The sequence below is a fragment of the Lactuca sativa genome, chromosome 6 (assembly GCF_002870075.4).
Source record: "Lactuca sativa cultivar Salinas chromosome 6, Lsat_Salinas_v11, whole genome shotgun sequence".
NCBI classification, from domain to species: Eukaryota; Viridiplantae; Streptophyta; class Magnoliopsida; order Asterales; family Asteraceae; genus Lactuca; species Lactuca sativa.
The window spans coordinates 67,139,533-67,155,856 of record NC_056628.2 but is presented as its reverse complement, the minus strand read 5'-3'; the positions used below and the strand labels follow the sequence as shown (position 1 = coordinate 67,155,856).

The window sequence follows — 16,324 nt, the reverse complement described above, 5'->3', positions numbered from 1 at the left end:
CACGACACGATTGCCACCTCTACTTTTTTGCTATATTACTGTTTGATTAGGTACATTGCCTAACACATTAGCTAGTTTAGATAGTTGGTTTATAAATTAAAAATTGATATTTAAATTGTGTATCAACATCAAACCAAACATAGGTGGTAGTCAATCTTCGAATAAGAAGGACATGTGTTATATAGGCGGAGTAAAGTTAACATTGACGATGAAGCAAATGATGAACTGTAGTAAGAGGCAGAAACCAAAGCCAAAGACGAAAGATGGGGTATCGATACCTGACTGATAAAATGTTTGCTGAACCCAAAATCGAACCCTAATCTTTGGTTGCTCATCGATAGATTTTGTAACCATGAGGATTGGCGGACTGGAAACCAAACATAGGTGGTAGTCAATATTTGAAGAAGAATGGCAGGCTTCACATAAGTGGACTAAAGCTATTGGGGGTAACACGTGGTGAAAAGTAGGAGAACGACACGTCAATGATTAGAGGAGACAAGTCAACTAAAACCTTCAAGCCGAAGCTAATACTAAAATAGGAGCGGCTAAACCAGAAGCCACTTGGTTCCAAACCATCATTGTTTATAAGCCCTAACCTTATTAATATTGATATGTATATAATATCGAACCTATCGAGTATATGTTAAAAAATAATAAAAATAAAAAATAAAAAATAATATAATGACTTCCAACCCGTATTTGAACGGGCCTTTTCTTTGCTATTGGAATCTACGAACACATGTTGCAATCCTAAGGCGTAAGCGTCACCACCCACCACAAATAACCCAATTTCTATGAAACAGATGAATGTACAGTAAAGTACACGACCACGGAATAGGACCCAGGAATATTAAAATACACGTAAGGAACAGAGAATCCAAACCCGGATTTGGTTGCATGAACTTAATCGGATTGCACAAGGGCCTACACGTCCGTTCAACTTTGTAATTGGACTAAGGATTATCGATTTATTTTTCCGACCTCGATTATCAATCAAAACAGGGAAATCGGTGAGAGAGAAAAGTGAAGTCGGCGGCGTAAGGTTCCGAGTTCACCGAATACTCTGAAAACCTCCGATTTCTCCGATCATCGTTTCCATTCGTGCCCTAACTTTATTCATCATGTAAGTCGCCCTAATCTCTATTCGATTGTAGGTGGAATGGAACACTTTTGATCTTGTTATTCTGGAATTGTTTGTTTTCTAATACGTTTGAAAGGTGTTTAATTGCGTCTTCTGTTTGAACATTTTCCATTAGATCGGTCGTCGATTTTGGGGAAGGAGATGAGCTGTTTTTATCGGTTTGATTGCTGCTGATTGATTAGGTGCAATCTATTTATTCAGATAAAGATGGATTTGGTAACGAGTTGTAAGGTATTGTTTCAATTATGTCTGTTCCTAATGGTTATTTAGGTTTTTGTGGCTTCAATGTCGATGGGTGTTCTCTGTGGTTGTTCCTGTTGTTTTACAAATAGTGTCAACTTTGTAGATGGTGAAGATTAGGGATTTATGAGAAAACTTTGAGTGGTGCAAATATCTTTTTGTTAATTTGTTGTTGTTTTATAGGAAAAATTGACACATTTTCGTATAAAAGAGCTTAAAGATATTCTTACTCAACTTGGGCTTTCTAAACAAGGAAAGAAACAGGTTCAGTGTTCAACTAGTGCATCTTTGTATCTTCTTCAAAGTTCAGTTGGCTTCTTATAAGTTACAAGGAAACAAAATTCTTCATTCTTAAATTCTTTTTATTGCTTCTAGGATCTTGCTGACCGGATATTAGCTATTATATCAGATGACAGAGGTAAATGGTACTTCCTCTATCAAATATTTATCTATCATGTATTGGTGTTCCTGTAGTCACTTGCTTCTTTACTTCATTATTATAAATACTTTATGTTTTTAACCTAATGAACACTGCATTACTATGTGATTTGGAGCAGTTTCTGGGATATGGGCTAAGAAAAGTGTCGTTAGGAAAGAAGAAGTGGCAAAACTAGTTGATGACATGTACAGGTGTTTATCTTTTTCATATTTCGTTATATAAAAAATGTTATATTTTATACATACGATTTCTGTGGCCTTCAGTTTATCTTGACACATAACTACTCTTTTGTCCCCAGAAAGCTGCAGATCCCAGGGGCAACTGAATTGGCATCAAAAGGTCAGGGTGTTTCAGATGTCACCATTAATAATAATAATACAACATTCAAAGAGGAAGTTGAAGATAGTTATCAGAGTGAAAAAGTTCGATGCCCATGTGGAACTTCACTGCAAGCAGATTCAATGATAAAGGTTTTTACTTTTTATCAGCATATCCCTTCTCCTTTATATGTTTAATTAGATTTAAGTAAATAACCCTTAGTTCTCATTTTGTTAGATAAAGCCCCTTGAAGTTGTTTATGGTTAATTAGTTATTACCTATGACACTTTCTTATAACTATCCATGACTTTACATGAGATACATCAATTAATGTTTCAGTATTTCATTCTTTTCTAAAACAAGAATCTCTATATGCTAATAATCTTGAAAATTTTCACTTTTTCATCTCAGTGTGAAGATAAAAAATGCAACGTGTGGCAGCATATTGCTTGTGTTATTATCCCTGAAAAGCCAATGGAGGGTATTCTTCCACCTCCTCCTCCAGTTTTCTATTGTGAAATCTGTAGACTTGGACGTGCAGATCCGTAAGTTTACTCCATAAAATTATATATTTTTTTCCTTAAAAGTTAAAATCCTTGTAATATATACAAACTATATAATTCATCTTCTGTTTAAAACTTGGTTTAATTTTTTAAAAACTTTATATGCAGATTCTGGGTAACCATGGGACATCCTTTATATCCTGTGAAGCTGAGTATTGCAAATGTCCCTACAGATGGGTTAGTCTATAACCTTTTAACTCTATATTATCTTTTCATTTTAATATAGTTTTGCATGTTCTTATAGATATCACTATATCAGACATTGATTTAAATAAATTTTTCAGTACAAATCCAGTACAGAGTGTTGAAAAAACTTTTCAGCTTACAAAAGCTGACCGGGATTTGTTGGCAAAACCAGAGTTTGAACTTCAGGTTTGAATTTTGATGATTAATTAATTATAGCAAAAAAAAAATATTATATATATTAATAAAATGGTGATGATCACAAATATAGGCTTGGTGTATGCTTTTGAATGACAAGGTTTCTTTCCGGATGCAATGGCCACAATATGCAGATTTACAAATCAATGGTATGATTATATTGACTTGATAAATTATTTAAAATTTAAAATTTAAAATTTAAAATTCCTTTTTATTTTTTTCACTTACTGTGTCCTCTTAGGTATGCCTGTTCGTGCTCTCAATAGACCTGGCTCCCAACTTCTTGGAGCCAATGGCCGTGATGATGGCCCACTTGTAAGTTTTAATCAATTTTATTTTTTTTTAATTTTTTATATTAATAAGTTTTTTCTTTTTTTCAGATCATGCCATACACCCGTGATGGAAGCAACAAAATTTCCCTGACAGGCGTTGATGCTCGAGTCTTCTGTTTGGGTGTCAGAATCATGAAACGCCGCACAGTTCAACAGGTGAGAGGGCAAAATCGTCTTTTTTAACATATAATATGAATATATATATATATATTTATTTAATTTGTAAATTGTAATATTGTTATTGTTTGTACCAAAAAAGATTATGAATATGATTCCCAAAGAATCTGATGGTGAGAGATTTGAAGACGCGGTTGCACGTGTTTGTCGCTGTGTTGGCGGTGGGCCCGCTACAGAAAACGCAGGCAGCGATAGTGATTTGGAGGTGGTTGCTGATTCTATACCCGTTAATCTCCGCTGCCCAGTAAGCAACTTTTTTTTTTTTTTTTTAATAAATTTATAAAATCCATCAAACATTATATGACATGTCAATATGTGATGCAGATGAGTGGTTCAAGAATGAAAATTGCTGGAAGATTCAAACCTTGTGCTCACATGGGCTGCTTTGATCTTGATGTATTTGTACAAATGAATCAACGCTCACGAAAGGCAAACATTATATTCTATACAACATAACTTATTATTATTATTATTATTATTGTTTTATATTTTTGTTTTTATAATTGTTTTTATTCCCAATTATATAGTGGCAATGCCCCATTTGTCTCAAGAACTACTCCTTGGAGAATGTAATTATCGATCCATATTTCAGTCGAATCACAACCAAGGTAGAGAGAGTATCATTTCCATATATCTTTTTTCTCCTTTCCGAAGTTTTTTTCTTTAATAACTTTTTAATTTTTTTTTTATAAAGATGAGGAACTGTGGAGAAGACGTGACAGAAGTTGAAGTGAAACCAGATGGATGTTGGCGTGTAAAGGCAGAAAAAGATATAAAAAATTTAGGGGAACTTTCACAATGGCATTCACCCGATGGAACTCTCTGTATTCCAATGGAAGCAGAATCCCAACCAAAACCAAAACAAGAAGCTTTAAAACAAGTCAAACAAGAAGGCGTTTCAGAAGGTCATACGAGTCTAAAACTCGGGATTAAAAAAAACCGAAACGGAATTTGGGAAGTCAGTAAACCAGAAAATCCACTTTCTCTTTCTTCAGGGAATAAACAACCCGATAACTTAAATGGTATTATCCACTCTGGTATTCCCATGAGCAGTAGTGCTACTGGAAACGGTAGAAACAGTGAAGATCCTAGTATTAATCAGTCCGCTGGAGGAGGAGGGCATTTTGGTCATTCCACCACCAACGGATCCCTTTCACCAAACTACGGATTCAATTTCAATCCCTCTTTCGCAGACGTTATTGTCCTCAGTGATTCAGAAGACGAGACTGAACATGAACCTGAACCTGAACCTGAACCGGTTTATAAAAATAAAAACAATGGAATTTCCTTTTCTACCCCTCTTCCAAATCCGGAAGATCCAAGTCTTATACCTGGTGGGAGTTCGTGTCTTGGGCTTTTTAATAGCAATGAAGATGATTTTGGGGTACCCTTTTGGTCATTACCTTCCACTAGTCAAGTGGGGCCTAGCTTTCAGTTATTCGGTTCAGATGAAAACCAAATGGACCCCATGGGTTCTGTTCCGTTACTTCCCGAATCCTCAATTTACCAAAATACCCTCGACATAAACGATGGTTTGGTTGATAACCCGTTAGCGTATGGACACGATGACCCGTCGCTTCAGCTCTTTCTTCCAACAAGACAGTCTGACGTGGCGGCGGAGCAGGCGGAGTTACGAGATCCACCGTCTGTGTCAAATGGTTTGCAGGGTGACGATTGGATTTCGCTCAGCCTTGGCGGCGGCGGCGGTGGTGGTGGTGGCGGCAGTGGGGTGAATTTTGAAAGTACCGCTGCGAACGGGGTAAACTCCGGTCTGCAACCGCCGCGTGGAGATGGTGGGTTGGATTCGTTGGCGGATACGGGTATTGTTTGTTTTTAGATATATATGTGTAGAATATTTATAATATATATGTTTTTTTTTTTTTTTTTTTTTTTAATGTGATGGATTTTGTTTACAGCTTCTTTGCTTACTGGAATGAATGGAAGTAGCAAAAGAGAAAGATCTGATAACCCTTTCTCGTTTCCTAAGCAAAAGCGTTCTGTAAGACCAAGATTGTATTTATCAATTGAATCAGACTCTGAAGAAGAGAGATAAAAATAAAAAAGAAAGTGGTTTCAAAATTTCAATTGAAATTGAAATTGAAACTGAAATACCACTTTTTGATTGTTTTTTTTTCTCCTTCACAAATTTTGACCTTTAGAAGAACACTAGGTACAAGGTAGAGAGCACTTCCAGACCCTCATTTGGTGAGTTATGTTTTTTTTTTTTTTTTTTTTTTTTTTTGAAAAATAAATTATATGTAAAGTAGTTAATAGTATTGATTGCTAATGGTGAGTTTTGTATGTGTAACAGGTGTGGTATAATATAATAGATTCTTTGTGATCAACTGACTTGTACAAGAGAAAAGCGTATTTGGTGGTATAGCAATAGCATGTTTTGGTAGGAAGGAGTAGCTTGTAAATGTCATTTGCTCACAAAACTTATCTTTTAGTTATTTAATACAACAAGCAAGCATCTGGAGTTCTTATTATAAGTTGATTGATTGTATACCCCATGCCACTTTCTCCTTGTATGTCACCCAACATATAATATAAATATGACTCTCTTTTCATCTCTATGATCACCATTGTAACTCAAGAATCGTGATTTTTTTGAACAATCCGAAAAAAGATTATCCAAATCAATGCACGGTAGAACATCTATAATTTAATACTCGGTAAATTAATAACCTCGATAAGATTAATAATTTGTCCGGTTCTAATTTGGGATTAGTATAAAATTGGACCCCAATCGATAAAATAATAAAATAACAATTTTTTTGAAATCTTAGTATAAATATATTGGTTTCAGTAAAACTATAAATTAATAATTATTAAAATATTCTAAAATTCTAGAATTGTCTATTAAAAAAAATGAATCTATAGTCATTTGTTTTTTTATCAACTTCAAATCTATATTGAGTACATCTTTAAATCTTATAATTGCACTTAGGAGTTGAGACACTGTATTCTCGTTTTGCAACAAAAAGTTATGAATAGTTGTTGTCGCTTGCAATGCTTCTTTCCGAGTGACCGGTTCCAAGGTATTGAATCATCATCAACTTCATCATTAATCGAATTTTGAACGGTATCCGTGATAATTTCTTCAATGCTTTGAACCTCGTAACATTTATTATTTTCACCTGGATAATCCAACAACTCATTTACATCCATTTTGTCTCGATAATGCATTCTCGTAATCAAGTTCTCAAGCTCATGAATGTCTTCTTCAGAATTTACATCGTTTAAATCATTTGAGCCGATTGGATTAGCCGAACAAATTTTACAGTATCGAAAACAATTTGCTATGGACTCTTGTTTCACACTTCTCCAAACCGAGACGGCCAAGTTGATGACATCTAAAATATTAATCTTTTCTAGGGAAGAAATGTCCAACTCATAACCTTCCAAAATCTTATGATAAAACCTTTTATGGTAATACATTTTAAAGGCTCTAATTATCCCAACATCACATGGTTGAATTTTTGAAGTCATGTTTGGTGGTAGAAAAAACAACTCGATGTTTTGCAACCCTTGAATATTTTTTGAATGGGTTGAACAATTATCCACTACCAAGAGAATTTTTCGACCGTGCATTTGATCATCTAGCCAACGAACATATTCTTCGAAAAGCAACCCAATCATCCATGCTCTTTTGTTGGCGCGATATTCACAATCTAGGCTATTCATGTTGACATTCTTAAAACGTGACTTTGCATACTTACCAATGATCCATAGATGATTTTTTTTCCGAGCCACCCGCATTGCAACAGATAACAATTGTAAGTCTTTCTTTGTCATGTTTCCTACCTTCAAGTTATTTTGTTGCAAGTGAATGGTCAGCTTGTAACCTGTAAAACAAACCAGTTTCATCCATATTAAAAACATCTTTCATTGGAAATTGATTAATTTTTTTCCCTTATAGACTCCAATTTATTCTCCATGTCATGTGTGTCGACTGAGCCACTTTCTCTGAATCGGCGATACGATTTGATACCACGCCTTAACTTGAATTTCTTAAGCCAACCTTGTGTAAGATTATGCTTAGAAGAATCTTGTGGATACAAAAGTTTCAACGTCTCAACTGCCTTTTTCTATGATTAACACTTCTGTTATATTCACACGCTCTTGATGTTGGAGAAAATGATATTGAATTTGACCGGTGTTGATGAAGATGATATTGTATTGGAGGGTGTTATTTTGTTGTAGAATCTTTGGAAAAAAATCCATTACAATTAATCAAGCATCACAAACTACATGAAATTAGGTATCTAATCTGACAAGTAAATGTAAATTAGAAATTGAAAATTTTACAATTCATAAATTAAGTTAATAATGTAACTACTACATCATAAAATTAGAATTTTATTTATATTAAAATACAAAATTTGAAATTTAGCTTAGAAATTTGCCTAGAGAGAATAATAGAATACTTTTCCTTTTGATGTCTGGATGTATTTATGTTTGTCTTTGTTGGCTTGGAGTTGGTGATGTGGGGCAGAAGGAAGAGCAAGATATGAATCGTTATTTTATAGTTTTATTTTATTTTGCTGTGTTGAAGGGGCTAGAAAGATAAGAATGAAATAATTGGTTTTTATGTTTTTTTGGGTTGTTATTGTTGAGCATGAAAAATAGAGACAAAGAAGAGTATTTTTTATTTATTTATTTTTCACTCAACAAAGCCAGCCTGTAAGACACACCTAGTGATTTAGTTAATCATTAAGTTCATGGCAAAAGTTTTTTTTTTTTTTTTGTTTTTTTTTTGCGTTCATTCGTTATTTGTTTTTGCCAAATTGGACTTCGTTTTGGTTTCTTGAATTGTGACGGTTATTTTTCGATTAAATTTATTTATTTTAGTAGATAGTTTAACTTTTGGTTGTAATTTTTTTTATTAAGTAATTGTAAAATTAAGAAAAGCGTAAAAATACAAACTTTAAAGGCATTGGACTAGAAACCTTAAGAACATCATAGACCCAATGGAAGCAATCACATCAAGCAGCCCAACAGAGCAATCATCCAATAACGCACCGTATCCGTATCCAACATAATCTTATTCTAGGAGCTTGGCGGAAAAAAAGAATATACCAATTATTAATATTAACATATACATTAGTAGTTTAGGTTTAATAGAAAATCATAATTAACCAATGAATCAATTTTTTTTTTTTAATTTTTAGAACTTATTTTTTATCAAAGAAAAAAAACTAAAAATACAGAAATTCATAACTTTTTATCCTTTTTCCAATGATATAAAATTCGATTTTTTTTACGTCAAATTCACAATGTGAATCTTCGAAAATTCACAACGTGAATCCGGATTCACCGAATATTTTTCACATTCACAATGTTAATATATGAATTTAGATATTTTTAGATTTTTTTTTCGATAAAGAATAAGCTCTATGGTTCTCTATTGAACTTTTCCCTACATTAGTATAAGTAAATTACTACCAATTATATGATAAATATATATAATAGGTTCTTCCCTTTTTAGGGTATACATGGTTTCACATAATAACTGAATAGACTTACCTTGAGATAAGCTTGGATAATGTTCACATCCTTAAGCTATCTTAAGAGTATCCAAACATGTTAAGTACAAATTCAAGATACTAATTATTAATATAACACCTTGATTAACACTTAACCAAGTGCCCCTTAACTAGTATCATTCTTATGTGCAAGCACAAATCCATCATAACATTAACAACTTCAATTAGCATCTTTAACAACAGTAGCATCATTTTAAAAGATAAAAATTTCTTCACTCAACCTAGGGTTTCAAATTTCAAGTCCTTTAAAAGTTGCTATGGATCTATCACATCCATCTAGTTCATAGGCTAATTTTCAAGCCACTACCACCATAAATTACAAATCAAGATCATTTACCACAAGGCTTGATGATTTATGATCATCAATATAATTTTTCATGAAACCTCAATTGTCCTAATTTTATCATATTTAGAATATGAGACGTAACTTACTTTATATAACCATTAAAAGGAAATTGTAAGTGTATATCAATCCTTAACTTCAACAATATACAACTTTTCAATTTTTCAACATCAATAGTTGCTATAACAAGTTTTAATTCTACACAAGCTCTACAACACCTTTCAAAGAGAAAATTCATCACCTTGATGTTGAATAAATGTGATTAACACTTGTTAATACATTGATTAATCCTTCAATAAATAGGCTTGGTTGAAATTTTTTACCTTCAAGGAGTCAAATTCTCCTCCATTCAGCTTTAATCCAAATGAGAGGAAATGACCCAAAATGAATATTTATACACTTAAATGCCAACTAGAAGTCATAAATGTGACATCCCCAATTTCACGGTTAGAAACTACCGATTTATTTATGTTTATTTAAAAATCATAGTATCATTTTTTGAAAAATAATATTCCGGAATTTGTTCCTAGAAAAACATGATAATGATATTATCAAAACATTTTCGGAGAAGTGTATTTTATTTATATTAAAATATTGGGATATCATCGTCAATACATAAACATAAACATAACAAAATATTACAAGCCTTACAATAATTAAACTAGTGGCCTAATACTCCTTGAATCTCTCAGCAGAATATATCTTTCATATAACCACATGTGATACAATAAACTGAGTTGGTCAGGTTGAGAAACCTGGTGAGCACGTAGGGTTTTCAACCTACAATAATATAATTATTATGTTTAATCATCAAACAATTAACCCAATTTCTCATCCCCAGTATCTTCTTTATTCTTAAGGATCTTCCATAAGAATCATCTATTCTTCATTTATTCATTACTAAGGATCGTCCTAAGGAATAGGAACAAAGTCCATCGCTGCTAGGGTTTATCTAACAGACACTAAGTTCATAGCTGTCGATGTTATCTATTAGGCACAACTGCCAATGTTATTTATTAGGCACAACTGTCAAGGTTCATTTATAAGGCACAACTGCCAGGGTTTTTTAGAGTACATATAGTGAACACGTAGTTCAAAAACACCTACAGGTTGCGAGCCTGCTAGCGTTCCACATGACTGTCTGTTAGTGTCAAATATGTTGTAATATGTCGAAGTGATTTGAGTCAGTTTCTAAAGTCATCTTATCTATTTACTAAGGCATATTAGTTTCGAAGTCTTGATGTTTAGTCCTTGGTATTTTTTGTATACTTTCTTATTCTCCTATAAATAGGAGTTGTACTCAGAGGTAGATAGAACTTTTCCAAGTCTTTCTGTCTAATATTCTCCCTGTATTCGAAAGTATAAGTGAGCTATAAACAAGATCTTATTTACTCTCTGTGTTCATAATACTTTGATTACGCTGATTATATACTCGATTAAATCGCTACATCAATTGGTATCAGAGTAGGAATCATACTGCAATGATCTGATTTTCATTCTGTATCAATCATATTTTGAATCTCATTTTGGATTCAAAACTCTCCGCATCGCTAATACTGAAAATCATCCTTGATCTTCAGTTGTGATTTGATTCTGCAACTGGTGAGTATAATCGAGTGTTAATCTTGTTCTTTCTGTTCAATTCATCCATAAATTCTCATATTTCTGAAGTTTTTCTGAGAATTCATCCGTACATCCATGGAAAATTTTAACATGAACACGATGACATCGTATTCTCATCTCCTTGGATCATCTACAAAGATCCCAATGCTGATTCCAGAGTACCACGATCAGTGGGCTGATCGAATGGAGGATCACTTGAACGACATAGATGAATAACTATGGAAATGCATTACAAATGATGTAATTCCACCTTCTTTTGTTGAAAGCATATGTACTTCTTCATCAACTCCAAGTGTTACTGGACAAAATGAAAGGTTAAAGAAGAATGAAAAGAAATGCATGAGAGAGCTTCGTGGTGCTCTTCTTCCTATGGTGTATAATGTAACATCCCAAATTTCGAGTCCAAAAATTTCTTTTAAAACATTACTAATTCATAGTGTTAAGTCATTCAAACATACAAAAGGGTTTATATAACAAATCATAGTTTCATTTCCAAAACACTTGTTTAATTATCAGAGTAAACATCCCAGGCTAACTTGCTATGGTGTGTGCACTACAACCCTCCCGAGCTCCTCCTCTGAAAACTGAATACCTGAAACCAAAAGTGAAAACCGTAAGCACGAAGCTTAGTGAGTTCCCTAACCTACCGCATACCATACATATCTACTGATCCATACATGCCATACATATCACTGCGCACATAACCACATATTGGGCTCCCGCCCGCTGCATTGGGCCTCGCCCGCTATCGGACCCCGTCCGTCGCCAGGCCCCGCCTGGCTTCGATCCCCGCTCTGCGTACATATATGTTTTCCTTAGGCCCCGCCCGCTAACATATACTAGCATACAATCATATCACAACACATAACTAACATACTCTACTAGATTACTATACTAAGGCCTCGCCCCTGTCCTACTACTGATGAATCATGGAACCCCGTCCACGCTCCTACTGACTGTAAGATACGGGCCCAAACCACACTCACTCTTTTCCTAACTTGGGCCTCGCCCCTGCTTTACTGCTAATGAGGTACGGAACACCGTCCACACTCTGCTATTGGTGAGATACGAGACCGCACCCACACTTACCTCCCTACTAGGCACATACATGTATCACACAGACAACAAGTATAACTATCATACAAACCATTCCTTGGGCACCCGCCTGCTAACATTGGACCTTAGTCCCGAATGTCATACTAGCATATTGTGCCTAAGGCTAACCCCCCGGGTCTTCGTACTCATAATTACATGGGCCGACATTATGGCCGTAGACCCATTTACACAAAAGGGAAACTCACCTGCACTGTTGAGCTTTGTTGATAACCCTCTGGCTGCTGACCGACAAATCTCTGATCCGCTGCTCCACTAGCTCCCCAAGCTACTAATATCAATATAACACTTAGTTCCAAACCGAACTATAGAAGTCTAACTAAGTCAACTCTAGTCAAAGTCAACCTTCCAGTTGATTCGACTCGTTGAGTCAACGCATAGACTCGTCGAGTCCCTAAACTCAAAAACTCTCCAAATACGACTCAACTCACCGAGTCATCCAAGACTCGTCGAGTTCAACGATCTCTGAGTCCCATCCTGTCCAACTCACTAAGTCACCACTCAACTCACTGATTTGCGTCTTAACCAGAAAAGGTTGAGGTTCTGAGACCAAACTCGTTGAGTCCAAGAATAGACTCGCCGAGTCCAAGGCAATCTTCAACAAACTCGTCGAGTTGTTCTTTCAACTCGCCGAGTCCATGCCCATGTTCATAAAACTCGCCGAGTACACCCATGTGACTCGCCGAGTCTCTTCAGATCTCAATCCATACAGTGGCTTTTTGGGCCATGCAGGGGCTCCAATCCATAGATCCACTCTTCTATAGTCTATCCCCCACGTAAAGTTGCAAACTTTACGTGAAACCAAGGAGCTAAAGGCCCAAAACACTCTAAGGCTAGGATTTAAGACAAAGAGGCTTCACCAATAACTCATTGACTGATGCTTTAAGTCATTCTGGACCACCACAACCCTAGATCTGAAGTAGCAACCTCAGATCTAAGCCCCAAACCCGAAATAGATCTCAATCTTGCCAAAATAGCCCCAAAATCTCACTCAAGAATAGATCTAGATGCAAAAAGGTGAAGGTAACAACTTATTACCTCAAAGATGACCTCCCACTGAAGAATAATCCAACTCTCTACAAAGCCCCTTGGTCCAAGCTTCTTGATCTTCAATATCTCCTCACAAAAACCCCTTATCCAAGCTCCAAAATGCTTCCAAGGACTCTCACTCACGATTTAGGGTTTCTGGATCTCAAAAGGGGAGTAAAGAGGCTGGGGAAGGGATGTAATGTTCTTTAAATAGGGTACAACCCCCGGGGTTAGGGTTTTTCTCGCCCATACCAGACTTGTCGAGTCCACTAGCCGACTCGTCGAGTCGGTCACTTACTCTATGCCCCGGATCCTGCTCCGACTCGTCGAATTCCTCCCTGGACTCGACGAGTTGACTCATGACTTAGAACTTTTCCTATCTTTTCTTGGTCTTTCTGATTCTGGGTGTTATATATAATCATGTTCGCACTTGCACAACTTCAAAAGAAATATTGTACATGCTTAAAAACAAAAGAAAAAAAATATAAGAAGTAAAATATTTCACAAAACAAAAACATATTTATTAATTAAAAAAATAAAGCTAAGAATTGATCAATATTTTATTAATATTTAGGAAATTATGGATATTTTAAAAATACCATTAAAAAAAATAATACAAACAAATATGAAAAATAAAATCGCTATTAAAAGTGAGGAAAATGATTTATTAAGATAATTAACTTTTCGTTTTGTTCATATTTAGGCAACTTTATGTTTTTTGTACATATTTAACCATTTAACTTATTAATATGTTCACATATTACCATTGTCACCTGTTGTAGTCGGTGACAATGACAATATGTGAACTAAATTGTCAAATATGTACAAAAATAAAGAAGTTGTCTAAATATGAACAAAGCAACAAAGATGATTACCTTCTAACTCATTTTCCCATAGTTTTACTCAGTATCCCTATAATAAATCGAGTAGAGGAACACTATATAACCTGTCGTACAAGAAAAGAAAGGAACTGCTCAGAAGCCTCCGGAAAGGGATGAGCAACTTCGGCAACAACAACACTCATCCTCACTTCCGCAATCACGTCATCCATCTCAGCCACATGCTCCTTTTCCTTTTCAGCTTTCTCTCTGGATAGCTTCTCCAATCTCTGTAGGCTCCTTATTGATTCCATCCTACTCCCTCAAAGATTGCTCTGTTTGAGTAAGCTTGGCTTCGAGATCCTCATCAAAACGAGAGACATGATCAACAAACTGAGAGGAACAACGGTAAATAGGTAATAGAACTGAATGGAAATGAACACATGATACTCACGGATTGGGAGAACGAATTTAACTTCTTTAACTCCTCCTCTATTCCAAGATTCTCAAGATCCCAAGCGTCATATGGTTTCCTCTTGTGAGATGTTGGGGTCTTCATAGTGAGATCGAGCCAAGTCTTCTTAGGAAGAAGAGAAGGAGGGACCTTTTCCTTCTTCACCATAAGCAAACCACTAGACATGTCGTCTTCAAGTTCGGACAAGACGAATCGAGCGCTAGAACGAGTGTTTTTGGTTCCTATACAATAAGAAGGATCCCATAAAATTAGGATCCTCATTATAGAATAAATAAAATCACTAAGAAGGATCCTTACCAGTCGCTATCGAAGTTGTTGTAGATGAACCATCTCGAAGACTAGGAGACTCAAGCTTAAATTGTAACATCCTAAAATTTAAGATAAGGATCTTAAATTAATTAAGTAATTAAATAAAGGGTGATCTAAATAATCAATTCATTTAAATGATAACTATATCATTAGTTGATATAAAGCTTAGAAAGTTAAAGGTTGAAATGTTAACATTTTAGAGGTAAGGGACCAAAAGTGCTAATTCGGCAAAGTATGTTTGACCAAGGGTTGACTCAACTAATGGAAGTGACTACAAAAGTTATGTAATGGATGGAGAGGGACTTAGGATGTCTATTCCCAAAGAAAAAGTCACATATATTGGAAGAATGGACCATTTTTGACAAAAACGAGAAATTAGAGGGACCAATTGTGAAAATATTGGGAAATAAGATGCAAGCCTCCTTCATTCTTCTTCAGATCGTGTTTTGCAAGGGAAGAACTCCCTAATGGCGATTTTGATCTAAAGAGCTCCTAGGGTTTGAATCAAGCAAGTTTAGAAGCATTTAAACAAGAAGGGAAGCAATCAAAGGCTAATGAGGTATAATCTCTTCTCTGTTACTCCTAAATTTCGAGTTCAATGCTTGGAGAAAACACCAATATCGAATTTAGATTCTTCTAAGGGTTAGGGTTTGGTTTTCTAACCTCCCTTGAGTGGTTTCCATGGTTCTAATCTCAATCCAATCATCATATTGATGGATTTGATGATTTGAGTAAAAAGCTCCATGAACCCTAGAAAACCCAAATTGGGGATATTGCAATTGATGGTGAAATGAGATTGGATTCTATGACCTAGATGATATTTGATAGCAATAAAACCAATTGGAATGCTCAAATTCATCCATGATGGTAAAATCAAGCACAAAGATGAATTTTAGGTGACTTAGGGAAAGATATGAGGACATCAATGGATTTTATGCAATTTGGTATAATTGTTAAACAAATAAAGTTCATAACCATGAATGGATGTTATTGGAATGATTTGAATTCAAAACATGAGGTGTTGCTTGATTCCTAGATTGATATACAGAATAATTGGTCATAAGGGTATTTTAGGAAATCTAGGGATAACTATATGATGATTGACATATTGCAAGTGAATGACATTCATGAACATGAATTGACACTTTAGAGATGGAATTGGAACATAAACATGAGGGATCTATTGAGCTATAAGTGGTTCTAGTGATTGTTTTAGCCTAAAGGTCAATTTGGGAAACATGGAATAGAATTGAGGATTCCATGGTTAGTTTTTGTACTTACAATGAGATTAATTAAGGTTTTATGTGCTTGACAACATTTATTTGAGTGTTCAATAAGTTGGGAACAAGCCTTGTGAGCTTTGGAATGTTCAAGTGAAAAATAGACTAGTTTACCCTTCTTTTAAACACTTGGGGATCATCATGATCTAAAGGTTTCAATGAACACTTATTGGATTAAGTGGAGTGTTTTAAGA

At 35.0% G+C, this 16,324-nt stretch overlaps 1 protein-coding gene and 1 pseudogene across 2 annotated transcripts; one reads left to right on the top strand and one right to left on the bottom strand.

The window, feature by feature from the left end:
• The first annotated feature begins 876 nt into the window (after positions 1-876).
• LOC111877503 (E3 SUMO-protein ligase SIZ1) lies at positions 877-6,167 on the top strand. Of its 2 annotated transcripts, XM_023874022.3 has the most exons (18): positions 877-1,123; positions 1,257-1,372; positions 1,565-1,645; positions 1,757-1,799; positions 1,939-2,011; positions 2,119-2,290; positions 2,550-2,683; positions 2,810-2,878; positions 2,986-3,073; positions 3,156-3,231; positions 3,324-3,397; positions 3,463-3,570; positions 3,674-3,835; positions 3,916-4,020; positions 4,119-4,199; positions 4,286-5,411; positions 5,508-5,796; positions 5,903-6,167. In XM_023874022.3, the coding sequence occupies exons 2-17, from the start codon at positions 1,349-1,351 to the stop codon at positions 5,642-5,644; spliced, it is 2,553 nt and encodes an 850-aa protein (XP_023729790.1). In that variant the 5' UTR covers positions 877-1,123; positions 1,257-1,348; the 3' UTR covers positions 5,645-5,796; positions 5,903-6,167. The 2 variants fall into 2 exon arrangements, with proteins under 2 accessions (XP_023729790.1, XP_023729791.1); XM_023874023.2 differs by lacking the exons at positions 877-1,123; positions 1,257-1,372 and having other exon boundaries at positions 1,757-1,806.
• Positions 6,168-6,396: 229 nt separating this feature from the next.
• Positions 6,397-14,380, bottom strand: LOC111877471 (CENP-B homolog protein 2-like; annotated as a pseudogene).
• Between the last annotated feature and the right edge of the window lie 1,944 nt (positions 14,381-16,324).